This window comes from Sorex araneus, chromosome 2 (assembly GCF_027595985.1).
Source record: "Sorex araneus isolate mSorAra2 chromosome 2, mSorAra2.pri, whole genome shotgun sequence".
Classification (NCBI taxonomy): domain Eukaryota; kingdom Metazoa; phylum Chordata; class Mammalia; order Eulipotyphla; family Soricidae; genus Sorex; species Sorex araneus.
The window spans coordinates 50,522,777-50,550,006 of record NC_073303.1 but is presented as its reverse complement, the minus strand read 5'-3'; the positions used below and the strand labels follow the sequence as shown (position 1 = coordinate 50,550,006).

The 27,230-nt window shown below is 51.6% G+C and overlaps 1 protein-coding gene across 40 annotated transcripts in view; it reads left to right on the top strand.

Annotated features, from left to right (window-relative positions):
* The window catches only part of PCBP3 (poly(rC) binding protein 3), a 208,789-nt gene that overhangs the window by 163,777 nt on the left and 17,782 nt on the right, over positions 1–27,230 (top strand). For 28 of the 40 annotated variants that reach the window (XM_055129292.1, XM_055129298.1, XM_055129297.1 and 25 more), the window contains 7 exons: positions 10,836–10,950; positions 13,810–13,900; positions 23,923–24,041; positions 24,403–24,557; positions 25,565–25,588; positions 25,980–26,012; positions 26,844–26,960. In XM_055129292.1, coding sequence (XP_054985267.1) covers positions 10,941–10,950; positions 13,810–13,900; positions 23,923–24,041; positions 24,403–24,557; positions 25,565–25,588; positions 25,980–26,012; positions 26,844–26,960 — 549 coding nt within the window. In that variant the 5' untranslated portion in view covers positions 10,836–10,940. Of the gene's footprint in view, positions 1–10,835; positions 10,951–13,809; positions 13,901–20,105; positions 20,259–23,922; positions 24,070–24,402; positions 24,558–25,564; positions 25,589–25,979; positions 26,013–26,843; positions 26,961–27,230 lie in introns of those variants that run through there. The other 12 variants (XM_055129303.1, XM_055129301.1, XM_055129304.1 and 9 more) reach the window with 7 other exon arrangements.

The window sequence follows — 27,230 nt, the reverse complement described above, 5'->3', positions numbered from 1 at the left end:
TCCTCTCCTCTCCTCTCCTCTCCTCTCCTCTCCTCTCCTCTCCTCTCCTCTCCTCTCCTCTCCTCTCCTCTCCTCTCCTCTCCTCTCCTCTCCTCTCCTCTCCTCTCCTCTCCTCTCCTCTCCTCTCCTCTCCTCTCCTCTCCTCTCCTCTCCTCTCCTCTCCTCTCCTCTCCTCTCCTCTCCTCTCTTCTCTTCTCTTCTCTTTTTTCTTTTCTTTCTTTTTCTGGATATGAGGGCAATCTGGCTGCGACATCTGTCACCCCATTGATCACCAGGGCTGATTTGGCTGATCTGGCTGGCTAGGGGGGATGTCCCCTTCCTCCCTCACCGCTCCATGTGCGTCCCTCCCGAAGCTGCGTGCTCTGTTGAAGAGGATGTCCTTCCCCCGAGTAGAGACGGACCGGTCTTTGGTCAAGGGTATACGAGTAGCTGCGCTCCCTTGCTAGAACCTCCAAATAAGCTCTTTTCTTTTCTTTTCTTTTCTTTTCTTTTCTTTTCTTTTCTTTTCTTTTCTTTTCTTTTCTTTTCTTTTCTTTTCTTTTCTTTTCTTTCCTTTATTAGTGAATCACCATGAGGTACAGTTACAGACTTACAAACTTCCGTTCTTACATTTCAGTCACTCAATGGTCAAGTATCCAGCCCCCCACCAGTGCCCATTTTTCACCACTAATGGTCCCAGCATCTCTCCCACCATCCCTACCTCGTTCCCCCTCCCCCCACCCTACCTCTGTGGCAGGGCATTCCCTTTTGCTCTCTCTCTCTCTCCGTTTGGGTGTTGTGGTTTGCAATAGAGGTATTGAGTGTCCATCATGTTCGCTCTATAGTCTGCTTTCAGGGTGTGTCTCCAGGGACTCTTTTCTGGAAGCAGTGGGAATACTATGCATCCCCTCCAGATTTAATCCATAGGAGAGATCTCATCGGGTGGCGGCAGGACAGTTAAGGATGTCAGGTGGTCCTGGGAGAAGGTGGCTTGTGGTGATCATGTGCTACAGAGACCCCTTCATTGTGAATGTGACATCATGTGCTTGTTGAATGCAGCCCCTTTTAGTCAAGGAATTTTGACATGACCCTGGGTAAATAGGTAGGATTAGGCCCTGGATAGCTGAGTGGATACAGAAGCTGTGATCTGTGTGCACAGCAGAACAGCACACAGTGTAAGGGACAATGAAACAGTGTTGTAGCTGGCTACAGGTGGCTGGGACAGGAAGATGTGCTGTGAAACAAAAACCTCAGAGGAAACAGGACAGGCGCCTGCTGATCTTACGCATCTATGGCCTAGAGAGACAGAACACGGGACCAGGAAGTCTGAATGTGACAGACCCTCGGGCTTGGCTGACAGAGTAGGGTCCTGGAAGGAGAGGAAGGAAGAGGCAGGCTAGGGGGCCAGAGGGATAGTGAGGGGAGGTGCAGTAGCTGGACATCGAAACTATGTGTGCTGGCCCTGTTTAACCATGCTGCCTAAACTTCAGGTAAGAACAGGTTTAAAACAGGAGTTCAGGAGTAGAGAAGGTCTCTAAGAAGGTCGTGTGGCGCTGTAAACTATCGTCTGTAGCATCTGCTCTACTTGGCCCCATGACAGGAGTTAATGTGTGTACACAGAAGAGACCCTGAGCCAGAGCTGGCGACATAGATAGAGGAGGCACAGACCCCTGCAACAGACAAACCCACTGTTGGTGCTTCAGGAGCCAGCTGGCTTAATGACACACTAGCGTGGAGCTCGGCTGCCACCTAGTGGGAGAAAGCCTCACTGCAAGACTCCCTCAGTTTCCTTCCATGCACTTCCCGGTCCTTTCTCCCATCTGCTTTGGAAGATGCTGACAGGCTATGAACCTCTTTGGGAAGGACATACACCAGAATGATAGAGTGTCCATCAAGAAGAAGTGTCCTCCTGACAGACATTCTCAGTGCACCTTAGCTCTGTGGGTGGCGAGGAGCCTATAGATAGGTAACTGAATCTGCAGGTGTGTACAGGGGCACGTACAGGGGTAGAGGTGTGTACCCACAGGTGTGTATACATGGGTAAAGGTGTGCACCCACAGGCAGTGGAAGGGGATAGAGGTATGCATCCATAGGCAGTGTAAGGGGGTAGAGGTGTGCACCCACAGGCGTGTGTATGGTGGTAGAGGTGTGTATTCACAGATGTGTGTACAGAGTTAAAATTGTGCACCCACAGGTGCATGTATGGGGTTAGAAGTGTGTATTCTCTAATATCACATGAGGCTGATGCCCAAGGACCATAGACACAAGGGCCAGGAGGATTTCCACATAGCTGGAAGCCTGTTTCATGAGCAGAGGGGAGAAGGCAGATGGAATAGAGAAGGGATCACTAAGAAAATGATGGCTGGAGGAGGAATCAGTCGGGATGTGCATTCTCGGGCTCTCGTGGCAGCTCGATCTCTCTCACTCTCTCGCCGCTCGAGTTCGGTGCTCTCAAGCTGCTATGTATGGACCAGATTGGAATGGCTCCTCCTTTGTGCCCTGCTTCTGTGTGTGCCACTGTGCTCTCTTCTGTCTGTCTCTCTGTCTCTGACTCTGTCTTTGTAGTCTCTCTTCTGGTCTCTTCTAACCTCTCTTCCGATCTCTCTCCAGAGCCCTTCTGCTTCTCTCTCTGAAGCCCCACTCGCTCTCACTTCTGACTCTGACCCTTACTTCTGACTCTGACTTTCCACTGCTTCTGGCTCCAATGACTCCCTGATTCTTTCGCTTTGCGCTCTGCTTCTGTGTCTTCTCCCTCTACTTCTCTTTACAGTCTTAGTTTATATAGCAATCACATAGGGTGGTGACACAAAGGTGGATTGAACATTAACAAATCAACAAAGAGGTGTAAGATCACTCCTCCAGGAGATTAACTCAAGGAACCAAATCTCATCTAAGGAGATTACTCCAGATTACTAGGAGATCCACTTAAGTGTGGGATCCCATCCAGGGTGTGTCGCTTTCTTCTTTCCTCAGCTTAATTAGTTGTAGTAAATCTACTTCTATTATTTCTAGCAATGTCATTCTGCATGAGCACAGTAAGAGATAGATTAAAGTTTGGTTCTTCCTGAGGACATCTCACTATAGATTCCAGACCATAGTCCTTAGGTTAGGCTAGTCTTCCTAACCCCAGCAGGGTCCTAGTCTCATCGTTACTTTTGGGTCATGACAGCATTTGTCTATGACCATGCTCTCAATTTATAGTTGAGTATTGTGGTGCTTGGCCTGGCCCATTTCGATGCCAGGGTAGCTCACAGCTTGCCCTGGGTCCATTCCATCCCTCATCAGGACCCTGCTTTTGGGGTGCTAGGAACTAAGGGCAACTGAGTTGAGAAAGCAGATGCCTAGGAGTAAATATTATTGGAGTCAATCAACTCCCAAGATACGAAGCATAATATTAACTGTCTTTCTGTGTTCATACAGAGAGGACATTGCTTTAAGGTAAACTAAGTTCCCTGCAGCAAGGCTGAAAGGACAAACCCAGTGTTATCCTACAGGGGATGATCTGGAGGCTAGTCCATGGGAAAAAGCGTTTCCCAGTGGCATCTCACAGACCTTCACACTCAGCTTCTCATGCATTCCTGGAGGGGGGGAGTTGAAATGCTCCTAAAGCAAGCCTCCTGCCCCTTCAGTCACACAGGTGATCTACTGGAGTCTCTGGCTTTATGGCCTGGCACATTGCTGAGGTTCTCCATGAAGAGGCCGTGCCAGGCACGTTGATGGGCTTGGCCTGGCACTCTGTGCATGACTTCCTGGTGGGACCTGAAGTGAGGTCAGTAATGCAGCAGGGCAGGAGGTGGACTTGAGCATGGGCCCCCCCCATGCTCCTGGCTTTAGGGCTGGGAGCGCAGAGGGCATCCATGTCCCAGCTTTGCCTGAGCGTGACCCCCCAGGTTGGTGCCTTTGGGAGAGGCTGGTACTTACTCTGTTTAGAGGACCCCAGGGGGAGGCCTCTGAAGCTGGTTATTCTGCAACAGTAGGGCCTAGAGCACAGGGTGCTCCCACACACAAAGATACTGCCTGTCCAAAGATTGTGAGGACAGACACACACCACACACACACACACACACACACACACACACACACAGAATTATGGGGCTGGGCTCAGTTTCCTGATTTGTATTCTTTGTGGGTAGTGTTACATTTACCTGATTCCTGAAGAATGTTTACTGAAAGTCAGTTCAGATAAGTCTCACTTGAGCTGTCTATGACTTCCTTTAAAAAACAAGCCTATATCTAAGTGAATTTCACTTCAGCCCTTGTTTCTTCAGAGTTCGTCTCATTAATGCTGTTGATTATACAGTATTGCTGAAGCCTCTCTGTTCCCTTCTGGCTTGGACTTGCAATCAGGAGGAATGTGGACGTTCCTGTCTCCTCCCTCCCCCAGTGACCCCTGCCTTCTTCATAGCTGGGGGCACTCAGGAAACTGCTTTTCTTTCTTTTTCTCCTGCTTCCTCTCCTCCCATGTCTCTTGACTGTCTAAATGTTCCATTTCCAGCACATCTAACACTTGCATTCAGTTCTGTCGCCTTTCCTATCACTCAATTCTGGTTCTGCCAGAACTTGACCTGACACTTTGCCTTGAGCCAGAGCTGCCCTCTCACTTGAGGCTAGCCAAAACCCATTTATTGGCTTCTTTGGGAAGGTTCTCAAGACACTGCTTCCATCTTTGCAGCTTCATGTATTTTTTTAATCTGTCACCTGCATAAAATCCTGGTGCATAGCTTTTTTAAAATGTCTTTTTTTTTTTAGAGGCCACCCCTGACAGTGCTGTGGTCCTATTCGCGTCATCTCCCTAGTCCCTATGTCCCAGTGTTCCTGTGCTCCTGCTCTCCTGGGTCCTCTTCAGCTTCCTCTATCTTATGGTTGTCATTTGTTCTGTTTCATTTTCCCACTGTACCTTCTCAACTTGGGCTTCTTCTACTTTTTTTCTGAAGAAAAATTGCTTCTGAGTATAGTCACCTTTTCATGTCATGTTTTCTTATAACTCCTCTTTTGAGATGTTCTATTTCAATTCTTCTATTTTATGTTCTTCCAACATGGTGATTGTTTTCCTAGTCTTGGCTCAGATCCACACATTGGGCTCTGTTTGTCATCTTCTCTGAGTCCATAGTTTCTGGTGACTGTACAGGCTCCTCTGTCCTTGCTCTGTCCTCATCTGGGAGGGCTCCCCGCACCCCTGCACAGCAGTGGATGCTCCCCAGAACAGCAGTTCTGCTCCCTGTGGAAGTGCTCCCACTCCCCGTTGGAATTGGGCTGGTAGACCCAATTGGCTTCTTTTGCATTTTGCCGGTATGGATGTTTCCAGGCAACACCCTGCACCAAAGTGAATATTTTTCAGTCGTTTTCTTCTGAGATGGTCTGGGTCTGCACTGTTCAAATGTCTGTTATCTCTTAAATGTTCCCATTTAATGTTCCCTTCCTCCCTTTCTTCCTTGGTCACCTAGTAAGCGCAAGCTCCATTTTAGAACCATGTCAGTGTTTCATGTGCATTCTGCAGCTTCTTGATTCACTTTATGAGTGAAAAAAACACCGTGCTTTTATTTTGATCTCAGACATGTCTATTGTCAGTGTATGGAAATGCAGTAGGTCCATATAGTTTTCTTCTGTTCAACTGCCTTGTTGAACTCACCTCTTAGCTCCTATTTCTTTTCTTTGACAAAATAGTCCGTGAGTCCCTGAAATTTCCAAGTAGAAAATTCTGTGACCTAAAACTAGAGCTAGTTTTCTTCCTTCCTTCCCAGTCTGTCCATGTTTGTCTTTTTGTCTCCTATGAAACTGAGCCAGGTGTCAGGTGGAGAAAATGGCTGGCCATGCAGTCACACCTCAGTCCTCACCAGTCTGTGCCATGTCAGCTGGAGAATTCGTGGTTGTGCGTGTGATGAACTACAGGATTGATGTCATTTTCTCTCATTTTAATTTGCTGCTATGTCTCATGCATCCATATGTTTGGTCATTGGTTTCTGTGCTTCAGCTTGTTGATCTGATGGGTTAAATTGATGAATTCTGTGACATGGAGCTGGCCTATATACCTGCATAAATCCTACATGGTCATGGCTTGGGATGCTTGTAGACGTTGCTGGATTCAATCTGTTAATTAATATTTTTACATGTATCGTGTCTGTGAGAGAACTTTCTTTTTCTGTATTATCTTTATCTCCAGTTTTGGTATCAGTGTAGTGGGATCCTCATAAAAAGAAGTGGGAAGTGCTCTCCTGGATTTTCTCAGAGCTTGTTCTGCTCAAATGGTGGATAAATCTTGGAGCCTCATCTTACATATTCTTTTTCTTTGGTGACTATAGAACATAGAAATTACCTGTTTTGTCGTGATTGTTAGCTTTTGGTCTTTCATATCCTTACTTCATTTTAGTTTTCAGAGATGTGTTTTAAGTATGTTCATAATGCCCTGAAAGCTTCTGCTCCTAATTTTCACTTAGACGCTGTGATTTACAATACTATTACTAATAGAATCTCAGGCATGCAGTGTTCCAACACCATTTTTTATGACATGTTTATAAGTCTTGTCAGATAATTCTAACAACTCTTGTCTCTGTGTTCTATTGTTTCTTGCTTATGTTTTCTCTTTCACATTGAAATTTTCTCTTTTGGAGGGCACAAATGACTTGTTTGTATTCTAGAAATTTGGATGGTCATATTATAATGCTCTGGGTCCCATATAATTTTCCATGGTAGCCAACCTCTGCCAACACATGGAGGAAGGTGTCTGTTCTGTCCCGTGGGCTGCATGGAGTATGAAGAGTTCCTGTGGTGGAGCCAACCCAAGATTCCAGCCGCCACCTCTGCTCTGCCTTTCCCCAGCTCATGCTTCTTAGGCTTTTGTGCCCAGAGCTTTGCATTGTGCATAGCAGGGCCTGAGGGGAATGGTGCCCACTTCCTGGTGCCCAGAATCAAGGACCTCTTGGGTTCTTCACCAATGGCACATGACCCCTTCATCCGAGGTTGGGACTCTGGCTCTTTTCAGAATCCAGTCTTTGATCATTTGCTCCTCGGCTTACTTCTTCCCAGGACTGTTGATCTGGTCTGTGTGATCACCGCCATTCTATGGTTGCTTTGATGACTTCCTGAATCACAGTTTGTGTCACTTATGTCTGAGCAGATTTTCCTGGAAATGTGCTTGTATCTACTTGCTTCGGATTTTGCTATGGTTGAAATCTGATAGTTTTGTAATTTCATGATACAAGTCCTGTTCCTAACAGTGGCAGTGGGCTCTGGTTGCTAGGTCCAGGCTGTGCTGTGACATGAGTCTGTGGCAGCCTTGTTTTTGGAGAGCAGAGGGTGTGCGGTTGTGAGCACTACCCCCGAGATCCCTGCATCAGTTGTTTTGTGAGTTGTGAGCTGTGGCCAAGGGACTATCTGGCTGGTGTACCCCTCCTGAACTCCCCTAGGCCTTCCCCAGGCCTTAGCTCCTGACACTCGTCTCCTGCCTCCTCCCTGCTGCCTTTCCTGCCACTCGCAGCCTCTTCCCACCAGCCTCACTCTGCTATAGCCTCCCCTCGCACAGACCTGCCGCCCACCAAGCTGGCCCCTTCCTGCAGGGGGTCTCCCCCCTGGTCTCCTCCACCCCCCTGCGGTCACCACCACACATACACCATGTACCCTGGCATGGAGAGGGAGGGGGAGAGAAGGAAAATAGCATTTGGCCATGCCTTGCCCACCAAGTCCCTGCCATCTGCAAGGCTCATACCCTCAGGCAAAGGTGACATGTGCTGCACCTGCACTGTATGCAGTGTATATGTGCGTTTCACATACCTGCATGTTTGCATGAGTGCACATGTCCACCTGTGTGCATGTCTTTATGTGTGCCCCTGTGTCTGTGCACATGTGTTCATATTTATACATGTGCAAACATGTTCCTGCCTTGTGTGCACGTGTGTAATTGTGTATATATGTTTCAGCATTCATGTCTATGTATACTATGTATACAGTAAGAGTAACAGTAACAAGTATATTTGTAGGCCTGAGTTCCTGCCTGTATACACCTGTTTTTGCATGTGTGTGCCTGCCTGTAGTCGCTTGTCCAGTCTGTGTGCATTTCTGTGTATGTGGGACAAGTGTCTGCTGTGTGTGAGTTTTGTGCCTGTGTGATGCTTTGCTTGCACCATATCCAGGGGCTGCGTAGTTGATGCTGATCTGCAGTGACATCTGTTCCACAGGCTGGTAGGACCATCATTGCTTGTTGCTGTGTAGGCTGACAGGAGGGAGGGAGTCATTGCCCCTTGACTGTTCACTGGTGGGAAGGGATCAGCAGAGTGTCCCCACCAGAGATGTCCGCTGGTGTCCTGCTCTCCGACTTTGACTTTCTGGGTCACTACAGGTATGGGTCTGTCATGTCCCTCTTCGTAGCGTCCTAGCATGGCTCCCCAGTCCAGACGCCTCTCACCAGGTACCCTCAGTAAATGACTCCAGAGTTTCTGGAGTGACACACTTGGCCATCTCAGAAGACACTATTGAGCTCTGTGCCTTCCGGTCTGAGTGCATTCAGAGCTCTTGCTGTCACCATCTGCACCATTGCTGTGTCTGTGACTTAGGGGCCTCCAGCCCTGTCTGCTGGGTACTGAGAGTGCTGAGAGAGGGGACAGGTTGGGGGCCTAAAGGGAGAGGACTTGCTGGAACCCAGGTCACTGAGAAGGGCTCGCTGGCCTGGGCAGGAGATACATATGCCTGTGACAAAAGGGAGCTGTCACTCAGTGCTTTTCTGGGTGCTCTGACACTTGATGTTTCTACACTCAGGTCATGTGAACCCCAATATTCTGTAGATAAGATGTCTTTCTCAAAACAAGCCCTAAACTGTTGCTTGTGGCCTCAGAATTCCTGGAGAAAGCAAAGATATTCATCTGGTGCCAAGCCCCACAATTCCAGATGTTGGGCCCTATAGAATCGAACATTTTCCCACAGAACTAAAAGATTGTTTATAAACATATGCTACCCAGGAGACTCAATAATGTAAAAGCTGGGCCCAAGTTTACTAGTGAGTTAAGGGCAGGGGAATTCAGAGCTCTTGACTTTTGAATTGTGCTCTCTGTACCCAGACACCAGAATTTCTATACAATCTTTGCCAGGGTTACAATCTCATCCAAAGTCAATATGGCTGCCATGTTAATTAGGATCAATTCTAATACAGTAATATTAATAATAAACTTAAAGAATTTGCTAGGCAAAATAATAAAAAAAGATAATGTTTTATTTGGTGGAGAGGAGAATATTTTATTAATTGTCATTACCAAAAAAGTTGCAAAGACTTTTGTGATTTTGGGGAAAAAGTGGGGAATTTTGATGAATTGGGTATTGTGCTAATTTTTATGTAGGTCACCTTATATAATCTTCACAGAAGACTGTGAGGTCAATGTTTGAATTCTAATCTTACGCACACAAGTGGAAATTTAGAACTGAGAGATTGAATAACATGTGAAGGACGTCACATGAATATTTTGTGGATGAAGCTACGCTTTCAATAACAGAGTTTCCAATGATATCTCTTATACTAGGGCTTCATTAAAGCAGATATATATTCTTTTTGAGAAATGCTGTTGGCACTGCAAGATGTTTTAACATAGGGCAATGTGTGAAACTATATTGTCACTGAATTTTATTTAGAATATTGAGCATTTTGGGGGCTGGAGTAATAGCACAGCAGGTAGGGAGTTTGCCTTGCACGCAGGTGACCCTGGTTCGATTCCCAGCATCCCATATGGTCCCCCGACACCACCAGGAGTAATTTCTGAGTGCAGAGCCAGGAGGAACCCCTGTGCATCGCCGGGTGTGACCCAAAAAAATTTAAAAAAATAGAATATTGAGCATTTTATAGTTTTCATGGATTTAACCTTGCACTCTTACCGTATAATTTCAAATATAATTTCAAATATAAAAAAATGCTTATTTTTTCTGTCAAAATAAAAGTGAGCTTATATTTGCTTCTGAAAGAAAAAAAAAGAGAATCGAGCATTTTTCCATGTCTGGAGCCATGCTTTGTGGAGCTCATAAATAAATGCTCAAAGGTAAACCCCTAAACATAGGAAAGACCTGTTGCCATGACAACAAGGTATTTACAGTTTGGGCAGCAAATTTCAGTAAGTAAAAATCAAGACATTAGACCAGATGAACTTGAGACACTTTGGGAAAACGGCAGGATGGTGGAAGGAGCTTGTGGGGCAAAAAGGAGTTTGTGAGACAGAACTATCTGTGGAAATGGGAGGTTTCAAATGAAATTTGTTGTCTTTCTCTGGAGGCCTGGAAGTCCCAATAGCCCGAAGCCAAGATGGCCCAGGGCTCCATGCAAGAGCCCAAAACTGCAGTCTTATTAGGCCCTGAGGGGCCCGGGATTATCCAGTCCAGTCCAACAGAACTCAGGGTACTCCAGGACCACATTCATCAGTGCTCTGGGGGACCCTGAGAGACAGGGGATCAAACTGGGATCAGCCACATGCAAGGCAAGAATCTTAACCCCTATCCCATCTCTTCAGCCCTGCATGAAATTCTCACACTCACGGTGAAAGAGAAAAAAGGTAGCATGCTTGCAGTAATGTGTCAGTTGTGTTTTTTTTAATGGCTGTAGAGACATAAAGATCCTCCAAATGGGGAGCATAGTGCCTAGAAAGTTTACCCGTTCACCTTTTGAAAGCATGTGTACTTCTACCAGAAACTCCTTTAGCGTCTCATGAGCATAAAAGAAGCTTCTTCAGAGCTGCCTCTCTTGTGTGGGGCACTTGGGTGGCCTCTGTGGAACTGCTCTCCCCCGCACATCCTTGCACCTTGCTTGCACACGGGAACAGTGTTGGCTGCACCACTATCCCTGAACAAGTTTGGACTTGGAAGCTCACGGCCTGTGTTTTGTTTTTCAGGTAGTCGAGCTCCTCATCAAGAACCAGGCTCATACATCACCAGTCCGGGTTAGGGTGCTCTTGGAGCACAGGCCCATGGATCTGCTGTGACTCTGAGCTCTGCTTATGGGGGAAGGTGAGTGCCCTGAGTGCTGTGGGTGCATGAGGACCTCCATGCTGGGCACCTACTCTTCAAGAAGTCACACACACACTCTAGAATGGTGGCCAGGCCTGAGGCCTTCGCACCATGTACCCATGACACAGTGTCAGCAGGCCTCACACTGAGGCAACACACAGAAAATGGAATGTGGCACAAAGAACACAGTGGCAGGTTTCTCACTGTGGGGATGTTCCTATGAGTGTGTCCATGTGTGGAAATGTAAGATCAGAAGCGTGTTTGCATGTGTGAGGCGCAGGAGTGTGTGTGTGAGGGGCTGGCCATGTGTTCATGTGTTAGGGGATGTGTGCATGCATGTAGGAGTATGGATATAAGGGAACATCTGTGCATGTGTAAGTATGCACATGTAAAGGTTATGTGTGCAGCTGGTGTGCATGTGTAGAGCAGGAGTGTGTATATAAGGGAATGTGTATGCAAGACTTTGCATTGGGGCATGTGTGCAGGTACATATACATGTTGGAGCATTTGATCGTGTGTGGGGTAAGTGCACATGTGGAGGAGTCTGTGCATGCACAAGTATGTGTAGAAATGTGTGTTTGTGTATGTCCTGGTGGGAGGGATTGTTTACAGGAATGTGAACCTGTGGGGAGTAGGTGTCCTCCTTGAATGCAGTCCCCTAACCGGCTCCCTGCCTGGGCTTTCCACCAACAGTGGCAGCTCAGAGCTTCTTCCAGAACTCACCTGCCTGCTGACCTCAGTCAGCCCCAGCAGATGCATCCTTGTGTTTTACATGGCAGTCCTCACCTGCCTGCCAAACCCTTAGAAATCAATCGTCAGGGCTTCGTCTACCTAAAGTCAGAGGTGACCCCTGATAATTCCTGATAACTCAGTCGTGTATAAGTTAAACTGATTTGTGACACAGTCACGAGAATCAAAGTACCTCCTGGTGGTTATCAGATGAACAGGCCTGTGCTAAAAGGGACAGTGGGGCTCACCAGTGTTCTGAGTCTTTCATGGCTCTCACTTCCAGCTTTGCCCCGCCCCGACCAAATGTTGTCTGTCCAGCATGGATATTTTAATGCAGTTCAGCATTTTAATCCCGTGGTACTTGACCTAATTCCATAAGCCTTCCTCCATGGTGGCTCTGCTTTGTTCCTCTTCCTCGGAGGAAGGTTAAAACCCTCTCAGCCTCTGAGCCCCATGTCAGTGACGGCTGCCTTGCCCTGGCAGTCTGCCCAGGCTCAGGCAGCAAAGGCTCCCATGTGCCCAGCTGTGGCCAAGGGCAAGGTGGTTATATAACCAGAGCAGGGCTGCCCTCTGCCTGGCTGTCATTTCCCCACAGGGTCTGCCCTTCCCACCCGGGGTGTTCTTCATCGAGGCATTCAGCCTGGAGATGGCGCAGCGGTCCATTGCCCAGGGTCGCCTTTATGGGTCCCCACACTGTGCTCCTGGTGGCGACTCTGGTGCTCCATTCCTTCTGCTCACCTCGTCAGAGATGGATGTCTGCCTCACCCCCTTCTGTTCCACTTACCCTTTGGCATACTTCACTTGCTACACGACCCACTCTGTCAGCGTGACACTGCCCCTGCACCCACCACTTCTCCCTGGCAATATATGTGCTTGCTGTTCCCCCTACTCTTGGCTGCCCAAACACAGGACTGGGCATGCAGGAGTGTTGGTCCTTGTCTCCCTGCTGTCGTCCATCTCTGCCTGGGCATGGTAACTGGCTCCTAGGCAGGAATCAGTGGGGAGCATTGGCGGGTGAAGGGTCAGCAGGGAGCACAAGTGGGAGGGGGTCAGTGGAGAGGACAGGTGGCAGGTTGGTGGGGAGCATTGGTGGTTGGAAGGTCAGTGGGGAGGGGGAGCACAAGTGGAGGTGGTGGTGTGTGAAGTTGGGGAACACTGGTGAGTCTTTAGGAAAGCACTGATAGGTGGGGGTTGGTGGGAGCATTGGTGGGGTTGAGGAGAGCACTGCTGGGGGTTTGGTTGGAGCATTGATGGCTGACTCGCGTGGCCCCTTATCTCTGTAGAGAAGCTTTCCAAGGGAATGAGCCAGGCGGAGAGACTGCTTGGCACTGATGACTGGATCATGGTGTGCGGGGCCATGCGGGCTTGGGGTACACACTAGGGCAAACACTCTGCAGCCCGTGTTTCTCAGTGCCAGAGGTGGCAAGCTTTGTGCTTCCGCAGGAGAGGCTCAGCGTGAGAGAGGCCTTGGAGACAGACAGGCACTGGTCCAAGCTGGCCTTCGAGCTCCTGAGGAGGCCTCTTCGGGTCTGGCTGCTTGCGGAGATGCTGCCAGCAGCCTTTTCTGTGGGCTTCCGTCAGGAGCACGCAGCAGTCTGGGTGTGTGTACCCATCACTGTCCCATGGCTTTCTTGTTGGCTAGCACCCGAGTTGATGAGCAGGGTATAAGAGTCACTCGCTCAAGGGGCCTTCTGGGGATGGACATGCTTGTTCCACTGGGGGCCCACACAGAGTGCACCAGTCCCAGGGTCAGAAGAGGGGTGGGAGGGGAGAAGGTGGCCACCACTCCTGCCCACAAAGGGGCTGAGAGCTGACTGCAGTGATGGCTGCACTGCTTCCAGCTCCGTTCATGAGGACAGCCCCGCCCTTCTCCCAGCTGAGCTGCTGCAGCCTCTGTCCTGCGGGCAATGCCGATGTGTGCCAATTGTGCCCTGGCTCTGTTCAGGGGAAGGAGTCATTGAAATGACAGCACATCCGTGCCGGGTGCACCCCTCCGACAGAATAAGGGATTCGGGCAAAAAGTAGGTCACATGTGCCTGGTCCCATGTCACGAGGTTTCCAATCTGAGGCCAATGGGATTTGTAGCCTCCTTTGGTTTAGAACAAAACATCCCTGATTTTTCTCCTCTAGTGTTTTCATCTTCTCTAAAGGAGGAGATTGGCCATCTGTCTAACGACATCCAGCCCACTCCTCTGACCTCCCAGAGCTGCTCTGTTCCGAGGTAAGGGGGTCCGGGGCCGGGGGCAGGTGCAACTCCACCACTGACCAGGGAGTAAACGTATCCATGCAGGCTGGACTCGGAACTGGGCATAAACAGCTGCAGGGCAGGTGTGGGGTGTGGACATGGTCGTGTTTGTATGCCTCCCTGTGTGCAGTGGAGACGTGAAAACTATAAACTATGGTCAGAAGTGGCTGAGACATGCAGGTGGTACTTCTGGTTTTCCCAGTTATTGAGAGGGGCCGTTTCCCTCTGCATCCTGGTCAAGGGACACTACGGTGCCATGTAACTGCAGCAAGGTGACTTGTGGCCCTAGGGAAGGGCTAAGGATGGGGTTCCCATGCTGGAGCACAGGTTGGCCGTGTCCCTCGGCCCCACACGTTCTGCACCCCAAGCTCCATTGGGTGAGGATGTCCACACGCAGGTGGCTCCTTCCTGTGTCAAAGTGCCCTAGAGTAAACCAGCTGAGCCTGCTGCTGACATACGCATGTCTTTTGGAGCCTGATTCTTCTATTAAGGTTCTCTGCCCTCTGGGAAGTCAGCAAAGACTTCTCGGGGAGAAAGCAGAGGTTGGGGGGGGTAGGGGATCCAGAGCCTGAAAGTATTTATAAACTGAATCTTGTTACCTAGAAGCCACTGGGTTTCCTCCCTCCTGCCCTGTCCGGGAACCCAAGCGCTCTACTAGTTCTGCTGTGTCTGTGTCTCTGGGTGATTGAGGGGTGCCCGAAACATGTGCGGACAGATGCGGGATGAGCACACGATTCGGCTATTCAGATTTGGATTTGCTGGAAAACATGTTTGTAGAAAGTTTACCAAAACCAAGGTATACAGGGCTTTGATTTGAGTATGTTCTAGCAAAGTAGCACTTCTTGCCTCTCAGAGATAAGATAGTTGAACTTTGTATTTGAACCAGTTTTCCAAGGCATGCCTCTTAGTCCAAGTCCATGGAAGCAAACATAGGTATTTCTGGTGAGAACTTGCTCTACCATTTGCCTGTGAATAGCTGGCAATCAGGCCTGTGGGAAGGCCTGCAAGTCTTTAGCTCCCTGGGGCACATTGAGCAGTGTCTCAGCATTTCCACCCCATCTCCCCGTCTGGAGGAAAGGGACCATTTCTGCTCTTTCTCTGAGTGAGCACAGGAAATGCGTGCGCCGTCATGCTTGTGATTGTAAATGCTATTTTTCTGCTTGGGGAAAGTCCGTGGGTTTCAGGATGCTTTCACATCCACGTCCTGCTGCCCCCTCTCCACCCCACCAGGTATCTGCAGGATGAGCTAATGGGGTACTCTTGCCAGTAGTGCTGGCAAGAGACAAGGGTACAGATGTTTATTCTGTGATAAAAATAGAATTACAGGGCTAAAGGGAGCTCACCAGACTAAGTGCACCCCCTGAACTGGGTGCCTTGTGCCATCCCCAGTACCAGCGGTTGTGGTCCCGAGCAGCTCGCCTCCTGGCCCCCAAACCAAGTAAGATCATACTCTCAATCCTTGCCCTAGGGGCCGTGTGAGGGGATGAGCTTCCCACACCTGACTGCCTGCCCACCAGGCAGGTCTGTGCTCCGGCCTCACACTGCACATCCTCACTCTGGGTCTCATCTTACTTAGGAAGTGGGGAAGAAGGGTTCCTCCAATTCCCTAACAGTGCTCCCCAGAGACCAGTCTTGACCGGGGCAGTTGTGGCCTCTGTGTGAGGAAGGCATGGGACTCGGCACCTGCAACTGAAGTCTCCAAGATGGGGAGGGGGTCGCCTAGTCTATGCCCCACGAACTGTGCAGATCCGCAGTTCTCGATGGGGCCCGAGAGACACCACTGTCAACTAAGAGCTTTCTGGAGAGGCATTCTCGGCATCCCAGTCAGAAAGCTGGTACCTGTAAGTGCCAAGAGTCATGAGCTGCACCTCAGAGCAGAAGTGGGGACCCAGAGTCAGGTGGGCTCTGGGCATGGGAAGGCCAGAGTAGAGGCAGACCGCCTCCTGGAAAGTAGGTATGGCCAGTGTTACTAACAGGCTCTGAATTAGACATCAAGGCTCTGCAGAGCTGGGGCTCAAACCCAGACCAACAGGCTCCACCGCCAAGCCACAGCCCTGGCACAAACACCCAGTCTCCAGCTTGCCCTCAAATGCCCACAAACCTGTCTTCCATGGAACAGTAAGCTTTAGAACAGAATTCCTTAGTGAATTTTACCAGTTCTCACATCTGGGAGGCACAGGTTCATCTGTCACACGGCAGGCAGGCATGGGACAGTGTGGAAGTCAGGAGTGGAACACGAGGGTAGCATGCCAAGAAGGCTGGAAAGGGTCTGTAGGAATTCTTCAGGCCCCTGAGTCCAGCCTGATGCCTGTCCACACAGCCCCTGACCACACAGGGGCCCCAGAGGGCAGCCAGACCAGCACACCCCAGTGGATAAGTCTCAGGACCATGCCCAGCGTGCTTGAGGGAAGGTAAGGGACATGCATGGGCACAGAGCAGGTGGTTGATGTCCGGCTTGGATGGAGTGGCAGTGTGACCAGGCCAGACCTAGAATGTTCCGTGCCTGTGTCCGTGGTCGGTGTGTGTGATGAGTCCTTGCTATCACACTGCCCATTGTGTTGCCCTCAGCGAGACGACGGTAGGCACATCCGCATATCTGGGCCCCCTAGCAGTGGGGCATATCTCCGAGCCCTCACTCCAGACCCCAGCCAGAGGAGCTCCAGAGCCTCATGACACTTTGTTCTTCTTCACTGGCTTCAGGAGGTGCCGCCATGATGGTCTTTCCCCAGCTAGGGGCCTGGTTGTATCTCTGTCTTCCTGTGGCCTAGATTGCCATAGAGCCTTGGGGCCTGGGATGTGCCAGCCAGGACCTGGCAGTTGAGAGACCCCTCCTCTGTCCCCATCACCCCATTCCCCCAGGCCCTTGCAGCTGAGACTCCTCCCTCCCCCATACCTACCACTCCATCCCCTCAGACGCTGACTGCTGAGTGACCTCCGTCCCCCAGCCCCAGCATCCCATTGCCCCAGACCCTGGCAGCTGAGAGCCCCCTCCCTGATCCCCATTCTCCTAGGCCCTGGCAGTTGAAAGTCCCATCCCTCGTCCCCAGCATCCCATCCCCCCAGACCCTGGCAGCTGAAAGCCTTCTCCCCCATCCCCAGCATCCTATCCTCCCAGACCTTGGCAGCTGAGAGCCCCCTTCCCGATCCCTAGCACCCCATTCCCTTTCTTTCCTGGCAACTGGGCTGCTTTCCCTCTCAGGCTTTCTTTCTCGTACAGCCCCTCTCCCCCATGGGCCATTAGGAACAGGCAGAGGGGTCTGGGGATAGCTTGGCCAGCAGACCTGGCTCTTGTAGCTCCAGCCCAGAGTGCACTGTGACCAGCCCCTGTCCCCTCTACACTCCTGTGCCTGTAACTTTGTCTTGCGAGAAGGCCAGGGGCCTGAAGCCCTCCTGCTATGCCATCATGGGGCCTTCTGCCACTTCTCTCCTGAAGCCCCACAAATGCCCTCAAGGGCACACTGAGGAAGGGGTGCAGCCTGCCCGATCTGGGCTTGGGACAGGGGCCAACCTCCCCAATTCCACGCCTCACTGGGCCTGCAAGAGTGATTCTCACTTCATGTCTTCTGGGGTGGGGTGGGGGAACCGTGGGGGTCCCACTTAGCTGCATCCTTGGGGAACATGGCCAGTCTGGACAGGAGGTGCCCTGAGCCTGAACTCCAGAGCAGCAGGGGACCCAGCACCTCTTCCTTCTCACTGCTGGCCTTGCCTTTCCCTGGAGTCGCTGCCTGCTCTGCTGCTAGATGACAAGCCGTATAGTTGCCGTCCTTTGCACATCTGAAAACCTTTGTGCCCATCTTTTTGGTGTAGAGGGTGCAGATCACCATCTGTGTCGCTTCCTGCTGCCAGCAGTTGGGGAAACGCTGTCCCCATTGCCCAGTGACCACAGGAAGGACCTGGACAGGCACACAGGCTCAGCCCCTGCTGTGAATGGTTGGTCTCTCAGAGGTCTCTCTCCCCGTCACAGCTGTGCTGAGGCAGCCGGGCGCTCAGAGATTGTCCTGTCCTATCCTGCTGAGAGCCACTGTACACGAAGGGGATGGCTCCCTGCCCCCTCATGCACACAGGAGTGGTGCTTTGGGGGTTTGCATGGGGAGCACTGTGCCATAAGCACTTACGGCTGTTCCCTGTACAGATCCAGGCTTACCCTGGAGTGAGGGCGGAGGAGGCCCTGCTGCAATGCCCTTCTGGCTCCTGGGCAGCCCTGCGGGAGGGTGAAGACTCCTTTTAATTTTTTTAATCTTCCTTCCTCCTCCCCTCCCTCAACCACTACTTCCTTTGGGAAGTAATACTATGCGTTCCCACCTCCACCCCCTCCTGTCCTTGCTTCTTCCACCTCTTCCCACCTCCTGCACCCACCTCTCTCCGATGTGCTTTCCACCCTCTCTTCATCCCTCCCTTCATCTATCCCTCCTTCCCAGTGCTATCTCCTCACCACCTCGCTGACCTGGGGCACAGGATGTGCCTTTCCACCCTCCCTACCTCCCCTCTGCACCCTGCTGTCTCAGAATTCTACCCTCCTCCCCTCCCCCTGCACCTACTTCTCAGAATTCCACTCTCTCTTCCTCCCCACTACACCCACCTCTCAGAATTCTGCCTTCTCTCCCTTCCCCCTGCAGCTCCTCTCAGAATTACACGCTCGCTCACTTGGGCTGCCAGGACACAGTTAGCCTTCAGAACCTCTCCCAGAGCACCCAACAGCAAATGCACTAATGCACTCTGGCGGCTCCTGCCGTCCTGGCCTCGTAAAGCTGATGGGCACTGAGCCGGAAAATGCGCCCAGCCAAGTGTGCTTCTGTCCCTGGGGCGTGTCCTCGTCGACCTTCCCCATCAGTCTACAGACAACTGAGGCCCTGGGTGCATTCTGCATGGACCACCGCACACAGGGGCCCCATAGAGGCTGTGCTGGCTGGCATGCCCCACGCCTGTGTGCCCCCACAGAGGCTACACTGGCTGATACGATCACGCACCCGTGTTCCAGATGCTGGTGACACACAGCATTCTCTAGGTAAGAATCCAGCTAGGAGAGAACCCGACACACACGGCCAGGGCAGGTGCCCTTAGCTGCACTGTGGATGCGGGCAGATCCGTGTCCCCTTCCCCACAGAGAAGGCCTATCAGCTTGACCATCAGACACTAGATGTCTACAGACACTGTACCGCAGCCCCTCAGCATGTACCAGGAAGGTTGTTTCTCTGCCTGGTAGTAAGAATGGGAATAAGAGCTGGATACTGGGCTGGCATCAGTGTGGGCGGGGGCTACATGTCTGTAGCAGAGGCCACCCTGCCTCCACCCACCACACCCCTCCCACTCCCAGAGTGGCGGACTGCTGTGCTTGGTGTCTGGCAAGAGGGAGGGGCACAGAGCAGCTCTGAAGCTAGAACAGTTGAGCTATATTTCAAGAATCTCACCACACCCACCACAAACCCAGGCTTTGCAAATTTCATCACTAGAAGGCAGCAAATGAAGTTTGGGCTCTGAGAGGAATAGAGTAGGCAGAGCTTTGCCCCCTGTTCTGCTCCCAAGCCAGTGCAGACACAGCTTCTGGTCAGGCCAGTGGGAAAGGAAGGAAACACCAGGGGTGTAGGTCAGATGAAAAAGGAAAAAATGCTCCTGTTTGCAGAAGTCGTGGAGTATCTACATCTGAGATCCTAAGTTCATTTGCCTAATAATGCACAATCATCTTTGAAAAGCAACACCCTACCATATGCCATCATTGGACAGTGGAAACCAAGACCCAAACACCATTTACATAAAAAACAAAAATGACCCATTGCTCTGCAGCTTGCAAAGATGGGGCTTGAAAGCTCTGAAGTGCTGAGAGAGACGTGTAAACAAATCTTGGTACTGACGTGCCATGTCCATACACAGATCACTCACATAGATGTTTCTGGAACAGACTTTTAGTCACTGGAAGGTTAACTACAACTCCTGTCAGAATCCCAGCTGGAGCAACAAAGAAAACCTAGGAGAATTTTGAAATAGGACAGATAAGGGAAATGTTATGTTATTACAGTGCTCTGTTGCTGAATGGGAAGCACAGCATGAACATAATAGAGCTGGTTCCAAATACATCCACAGAAATCTGAGCCAGAGACCGACAGGAATAGGGGCATTTCATAAAGCATTTTCAAGGAATCAAGTGAAATAATGAGAGACCTGGATTCTCTCTCTCTCTCTCCAGGTATTGAACCCAGAGCCTTCCAAGTACAAGGTATCAGCTCCAGCACTGAATCACAGCTTCAGCCCCCAAGAGATCTATATGAAAAAAGCCATCCCATAGCAAGGAAACAACCTTGACCTTCTACAAAACTGAACTCAGAACAGATCACTAAATGTAAGCTATGAACGATTTCAGAGAAATGTCAAGGAGTCGGGCACATCCACAAAAGAAAGTGAGAACTTTCCCTTCATCACAGGCAACCTGTCTGTGAATGCCCCAGTGAGATGTGAAAGGATAGCATCTGAAACCTTTGTAAGCCATAATCAGTTGGGGGGTGTGTCTACCTGGAGCATCGTGCAGTTGGAGGCCAGAGAGGATGGGGTGGAGAGCTCACAGGGAAAGCAAAGGGCCCATGGGCAAGAGGCCACCACTAGGCACTACTGGGCAGGCTCTGCTTAGGATGGAGGGAAGAGACCACCGGCAACTTGGGGCTGCTCAGAGTGAACCATGCCTGAAGGAGTGGGGCAGGGAAGAGAAAACAGGCTCACCCCAATTGTGCGAGTGCTTGTTCCTGGTATTACAGGTAGTAGAATGAGCCTAAACTGGTTCAATGCCCGATCCCACAAGTCGGGGGACACACTCAGCAGCAGAGAACAAAACTTGGTTTGCACAATGAGCTGGTCTCAAGAGAAAACAGAGACCAAAGACCACACAGACTGTTGGAGCCCCTATTACAGGGCGTGTGTGTGTGTGTGTGTGTGTGTGTGTGTGTGTGTGTGTGTGTGTGTGTGTGAGAGAGAGAGAGAGAGAGAGAGAGAGAGAGAGAGAGAGAGAGAGAGAGAGAGAGAGAGAGAGAGAGTGTGTGTGTGTGTGTAGTGATGATGATCAGGATTACTCATAACAGATCACCTGGGCTGTGTGCTGGGAGGTGCATGTCCCTAAGGGGGCACTGGGGCAGAAATGCCATAGACCTGTGCCCCAAGCCCAGGAGAGGGGAAGCTGGACACTGTGCCCTCTGTGTACTCATGTGGGGTTGGAGTCTTGCTGCCGTGGTCACTCCACAGCAGCTCACACTCTGTGCCCTGCAGATGTGAGGGGGAAATTGTGCCAGTTGGTCATTGGAAGTGAGGAAAAAGGTGTATGATTGAACTGTGTGTCATCAACAAGATACTGACATGAAATACAGCAGTCTTGGTTAAAGGTGAGAAAACAGACACTAAGTCTCAGAACCTGGTGTGCTGCACTGCCAGTGATGGGACATTGGGATAAGGCAGGTGCCAGCCAGGTGGCATAGCCACCTCAGGTGCATCTTTGCAGGTAAGAACACCAAACCCCTGGCACTAAGAGATGAGGTGGGTCCTGTCAGAGCCCAGTGGAGGGGCAGGGGGCTGGCACATGCACAGCTTGTTGCACAGCTCCTGTCCCAGGCACACCCAGTCCCTTCGGGGAAATAATCAGTAGATAAACTAGATGCCAATAGCTAAAGGTAATAAGGAAATGTCCAAGAACATGAAAATGAAAAGCACAACTCTCAGCCATGTGCCTGTCAAGAGCACTGTCAAGACCATGCAGAAACCCATGTGTGGGTCAAAAGCATTGGTTGGTCTGCAGGCCCTGTGTCTGTGGAGATGCTGACAGAAATGACAGTCTCCAAAGGATACAGTTTCCATGTTCTGAAACTGAGGAAAAAGAGAAGAGAAGGAGTCACAGGCTCTGGGGCCAAGACAGACTCAGCTTTTCTGATCAGAGCAGTTGCGAGAGAGGCCAAAGAGACCTGTGCTGAGCTGCTATGGGTGTCGTCAGCCTGGTTTGCTGGTTCTCTCTGACTTAGACCAGCTCTTCCTGAGGGGCCTTCAGCCTCATCTGCTAGGACCGCTGGCTTTGCACGAGAGGCCCCAGGCCCACCCACCAGCACCTCTGCCTTCATGCCTGTAGATGTGCTGCCTTTCAACATCTGTCAGGACCCCACCGGCAGGTCTGAGTGGGGGGGGTCTCACTCCCCATTTGTGCCCACCTCTGATTTCCCTTGGCAGTGAGGCCCAGCTCAACTGGGCAGCTGGAGAATGAGCTTTGAAACTGGAAAGACATTTCATTCCGTTTCATTTACCTCATCAGGGTCACAGCAGTATTGTGGTTCCCTTGTCTCTCCTTATCAATCGTGCAGTCATCTTCTTTGTATGAATTCCAGGCTGGGATTCTGATACAGTTCTGAGGATTAGGTTGAAGGGGAAATCGCATCTTTCCCATGACCATAGCACGCCGCATGCCTTTCACATCCTGCCCCTGCCTTCTTGTGCTGACCACACTGGGTGCTGAGCGCTGAGCAGGACAGTTTGGCGGGGATAAGGGGGACGGGGAAGGACAGTGGTGGGTGAGCTAAAGGGCTGCAAACCAGTAGCTTCCTGTGATTTCTCTGTCCCCTGAGGAAGTCCCCTCCATTCCAGTCTCCTGAGTCCGTTTTTCCATGATGAAGTGTTGAGTTCTGCGAGACGCTTTCCGCCTGTGCTGATGTAGTAATGATGCTTCTTTAGGTTGTGGATGTGGTTGATTTTATCACTGGATCTTGAACTCCAAAACAGCCTCCCCTCAGCGGAGACGGTCAAGAGGGTCGGCCCATGTCATTCTTACACTCTAGATTATTGCTGAGCTGTTCTGTACCTCTCCCTAATGTCACCTTCCTCTTTTGTCCTTACTTTGATTTTTGCATCAGGGCACACTTCTTTAACTGGGACATGTTTTTGCTTCCTTCTGAATGAGGGTCTGCTAGAAATTATTCTGGAAGCAGTGGGTCGTATTTTCCTCTGATCCCTTCAGGGTTAGAGATTTCTGGGGTGGGGTTAATTATGCAGCTAACCCTCTTAGTCATGGAGGCTATGTTAGGGTCCTTTCTCCTGGACAAGGGGGTGTCCAGGCTGTGTGCTTCAGGTGAGGCCATCTGCAGAGCTGTTCACACACCCATAGGGAATCCCCCCACTTCGGTTCTTTGTATTGAGACTTTACTTTCTTTTTCCTTCATCCACCTCACTGTAAGCTGGTCTATACTCCTTTCTTTCTAAAGAATCTACTCTGTTTTGCTGGTTTCTCTCTAGGTTTTCTGTTTCAAATCACAGTGATTTATTTCATCCTCCTGTTTCCTCAGATTTACTTGTTTTCCCCCCTGAGTTCTTAGAATGAGAGCACGTAGTGTTGGTCTGAAACCTGAGTCTCAGCTGGGGCAGTGGGAGGACTGCAAAGGGCCTCCCTGAGCGGAAGTACACTGTCAGGGTTTTGGGCAGGCCGGGAGCTATCCAGGATGCCCTGGCCCTGGCCACTGGCCCATAACGGGTAGAGCTGACAGAGGGCCTGGCCCCCACTCTCTGGTTGACCCACTTTCTCCACAGCCCAGCTGTGCCTGGTAAGAGCAGGAGAGTGGCTTCTCAGTGCAGGTCACAGTGCCCAGCCTCGAGCCTGCATGGAGTTCAGCTGCACCTGCTTACCAGGGGGCCTTCACCCCCTCCCTGTACTGGGTCACCTCACACACCACCCACAAACCCTTGTCTGGGACCCTGGGCATCTGGCCATTTCCTGTGTGTTCCACTATTGGCCCTTGCAGGAAGTCCTCGACTATGGGGACATGTTTTGCTGTCACGGCGTCCCTAAGGAAGAAGTGTCAGCCCATCTCTCATGCCTCCAGAGGTCCTTTGTTTCTGCTCTTCATGTTTTTCTATATTTTTTTTCACTTGAGCACATTGAGCAGAAATATTTTGATAAACTGTTTTTTTTTTTTCTCAATAAAGCCCTTCTCAGGTCAGAGGAACATCTGCAGTCTCCTTTGCTGACATGTGGTCTCACCTTCCAGGTTAGGTCAAACGTGTCCAGAGCCGGGGGACACGGAGGGCACGGGTCTGCGCCCACGCCTCCTGCTGCCTCATCGTGCGGCTTGCCTCCTCCATCCTCATCTGCAGTCTCTGCCTGCAGGTGCGCAGTGGGACACAGGCCATGACAGGTGTGCAGGGCAACCCCCTGCACTGGCGGCCACTGTCAGTGCCTGTGGCTGCCATTCCCTGCACCTTTCTCTCCTGCCCTGCCCTTCCCTCCTCTCTGCCCCATGAAACGTCTTCAATGCCCCTGGGTGCCCATACCTCCTCTCCTTGCACTCTGGTCCCCACGTCGGCACTTCCAATGAAGGCCCAGACCACACTCACTCACAGAGAGGCCCCCCATGTTCCACTTGTAGAGGCAGGGGGGTCTGGACATGCCCCATACCTCAGGGCACTCCAGCAATGACCTGGCAGCCCCATCCTGGGAGCCACTCATCTGGCTGTGCCTCCCTTCCCAGGTGACCCCCTTTGGGCCCCGTCTGTCCTTCCACACGCCCCGCTTGGTGCCTGGAGCCCGCACCCTCAGCCACATCTCTGGAGTAAGATGGAGTCCAAGGTATCAGAAGGTGGCCTGAACGTGACCTTGACCATCCGCCTTCTGATGCATGGCAAGGTAAGGGCAGCCCTGGCCACAGAGGGACCGTGCTGAGAGTCCTCACCGAGGACACACCTTGCAGCTCAGTGAGTCCTAATGTGCTCCCATGGCCTTGCTGCCACCCTGTTGGGGGCCTGAGTGCCCAGACCAGCCAGTGGGGCCCTAAGAGGCTGCTCCCCACCAGGGCTTATGAGCACAGCCTGCAGGACGGCATAGGGGCAACATGTAGCCTGCTGTGGAGTGTGGAGCCGTGCTATGGCTCCTGCCAGTGCCCACAATGCTGAGGGCTCCTGACCACAGCCCTTGTGGTCCACCTCGCCTTCCAGAACCCTCTTGCCCTGGTCTTGTGCAGGCCAACCAGAAACAGCTCTTCATCTAGTCTGATTCACCAAGGCCTGGACCCACTGGGCGGCCAGAGCGGGTGACGACTCCCTGTTAGTCTCAGCTGAGACACGTGTGCACACGCATGCCCATCAGTCCCATCAGTGCACTGCTTGTGTATATGGTGTGTCATGTACCATCATGTGTGACCGTTCATACCCATCCCAGCTCCTCTGTGGGTCCCACTGCCCACTCATGACAGGAGACCCCGGCCTGCCTTGGCACAAGCAGCAGTAGGCTGTGTTGAAACTTCTGTGCCCAAAAGAGCCCACGGCAGGAGGGCTCAGCACCTAGCCCTCCCCAGTGACCCGCAGGGCCCCAGCATGCAGCCAACTCTGGGGAGGGACAGAGCAGCTCTGTCAGCTTTACTGCACTGCACTTCTGCAGGAGCAGCCTGGCACTGCCCACAAAACACCATCTTGGCTTAGGAGGTGATTCCGGGAGGTGCCAGACTGTACTAGTGCATTCGTCCCATCCTGGAGTGTGGCACCCCACACTCTGGCCCAAAGTCCCATCCCAGCTGCCTCCTGAAGTCCTGACTCAAGCCTGAAAGGACTGCTGTGCCCCCTCTTGGTGGCCCCAAGGGGCTGCGGGTAGGTTGTGATCTGCCCCACTTGTGACCCTTTTCTCCATTGCTCCTGCAGGAGGTTGGCAGCATCATTGGGAAGGTAAGGCGCAACCATATTGCCTCAAGGGTTCCATGGGACCCAGCCCAGCTGCCCCTGCATGGCCCCTGCCCTGACCTGTGCCAAAGTCTGGGAACCCCAAAGATCCTCCTCTCTTGCTCCCTGGAATCTCTCACTGTCATGGGGGGTGAGGGTAGGGGCCTGTTCTATCAGAAAGGAGGCCAGCTCTGGGCACATGCCTTGGGGACCCCCCAGCCCTGCAGCCATCCTGACCCACTCTGGCTGCTGTGCCTTGGCCTGTTTCTTGAGGCCCTGGCCCCATCCCAGTGATTTTGGGGGGGTCACATTAGGGTTCCCCACGTGGCACCTCCAGTGCCAAGCCTGAGCTTGGAGCCTTAGTGACCTCGTGCCCTTGTCCAACTCTTGGTTCCAGAAAGGAGAGACCGTGAAGAAAATGCGGGAAGAGGTGAGTATAGTCTGGCCTCCACAGTCCTAGTTCCTGGAGAACAGTGGGGAGAGGGGGCCAAGGGGCGTGCACAGGCTCCCCTGGCTGTGTCCCCTGGGATGACACAGCATCCCAAAGCTGTACCATGTGGGAATGTCCATCTAGAGGGGGCCCAATAGCCCTACAGAGGTTTCCAACCACTCTGTCACCACCCTGACTCTTAACTCCCCTCTTCAGGGGGGAGGCAGTTAGACAGACCACACCTGGCAGTGCTCAGGGTTCAGTCCTAGCTCTGTGCTTAGGGCTGACTCCCAGCTCTGTGCTCAAGACTTATTCCTAGTTCTATGTTCACGATTAACTCCTGCCTCTGTACTCGGGGATCACTCCTAGCTCTGTGTTCAAGGTCACTCCTGACTCTGTGCTCAAGGGTCACTCCTAGCTCTGTGCCCAAGGGCCACTTGCCATTCTATGCTCAGGGATCACTCCTGGTTCTGTGCTGAGGGCTCATTCCTGGCTTTTATCTCAGGGCTCACTCCTGGCGAGGCTAGGAGACCATATGTGGTTCTAAAGATAGAGTCAGGTCAGCCATGTGCAAGTCAAGCGCCTCTCCCTTTTGCTCCCCTCCCTCTCCCTCTCCCTCCCTCCCTCTTTCTCTCTCTCCCTTTCCTCTCTCTCTCTCCCTCTCTCTCCTTCTGTCTCTCTCTTGTTCTCTCTCTCTCTCCCCCTCTCTCCCCTTCTCTGCATCTCTCCCCCTCTCCCTCTCTCTCTTCTCTCTCTCTCTCTCTCTCTCTCTCTCTCTCTCTCTCGCTCTCTCTCATTCTCTCTCACTCTTGATCCTCTGACCCCTCCCAGAGTGGGGCAAGGATCAATATTTCAGAGGGAAACTGCCCAGAACGGATCGTGACCATTACAGGCCCCACAGATGCCATCTTCAAGGCCTTCGCCATGATCGCCTACAAATTTGAGGAGGTGAGATGGGTCTTCAAGCCCTGGGGAGGCACCTTGGTCCATCTCTTTTGGGGGGTATGGTGGTGATAGGGGTTCTGGGTCAGCACCTCACCTTGTTCCCAAGTGTGTGAGGCATTCAGGGGCTTCCACCCTTTTCTGTCCCCCCTTGTCTTTCTGTATGACCCTGGTCACTGTGTCCTATTTTGTCGCACTGAGCTGCCACATTCCTGCATGTCTATGTGAGACTCCATGTGTCTCCTCCCCTCATCCTGGGTCAATGGGGCACCACAA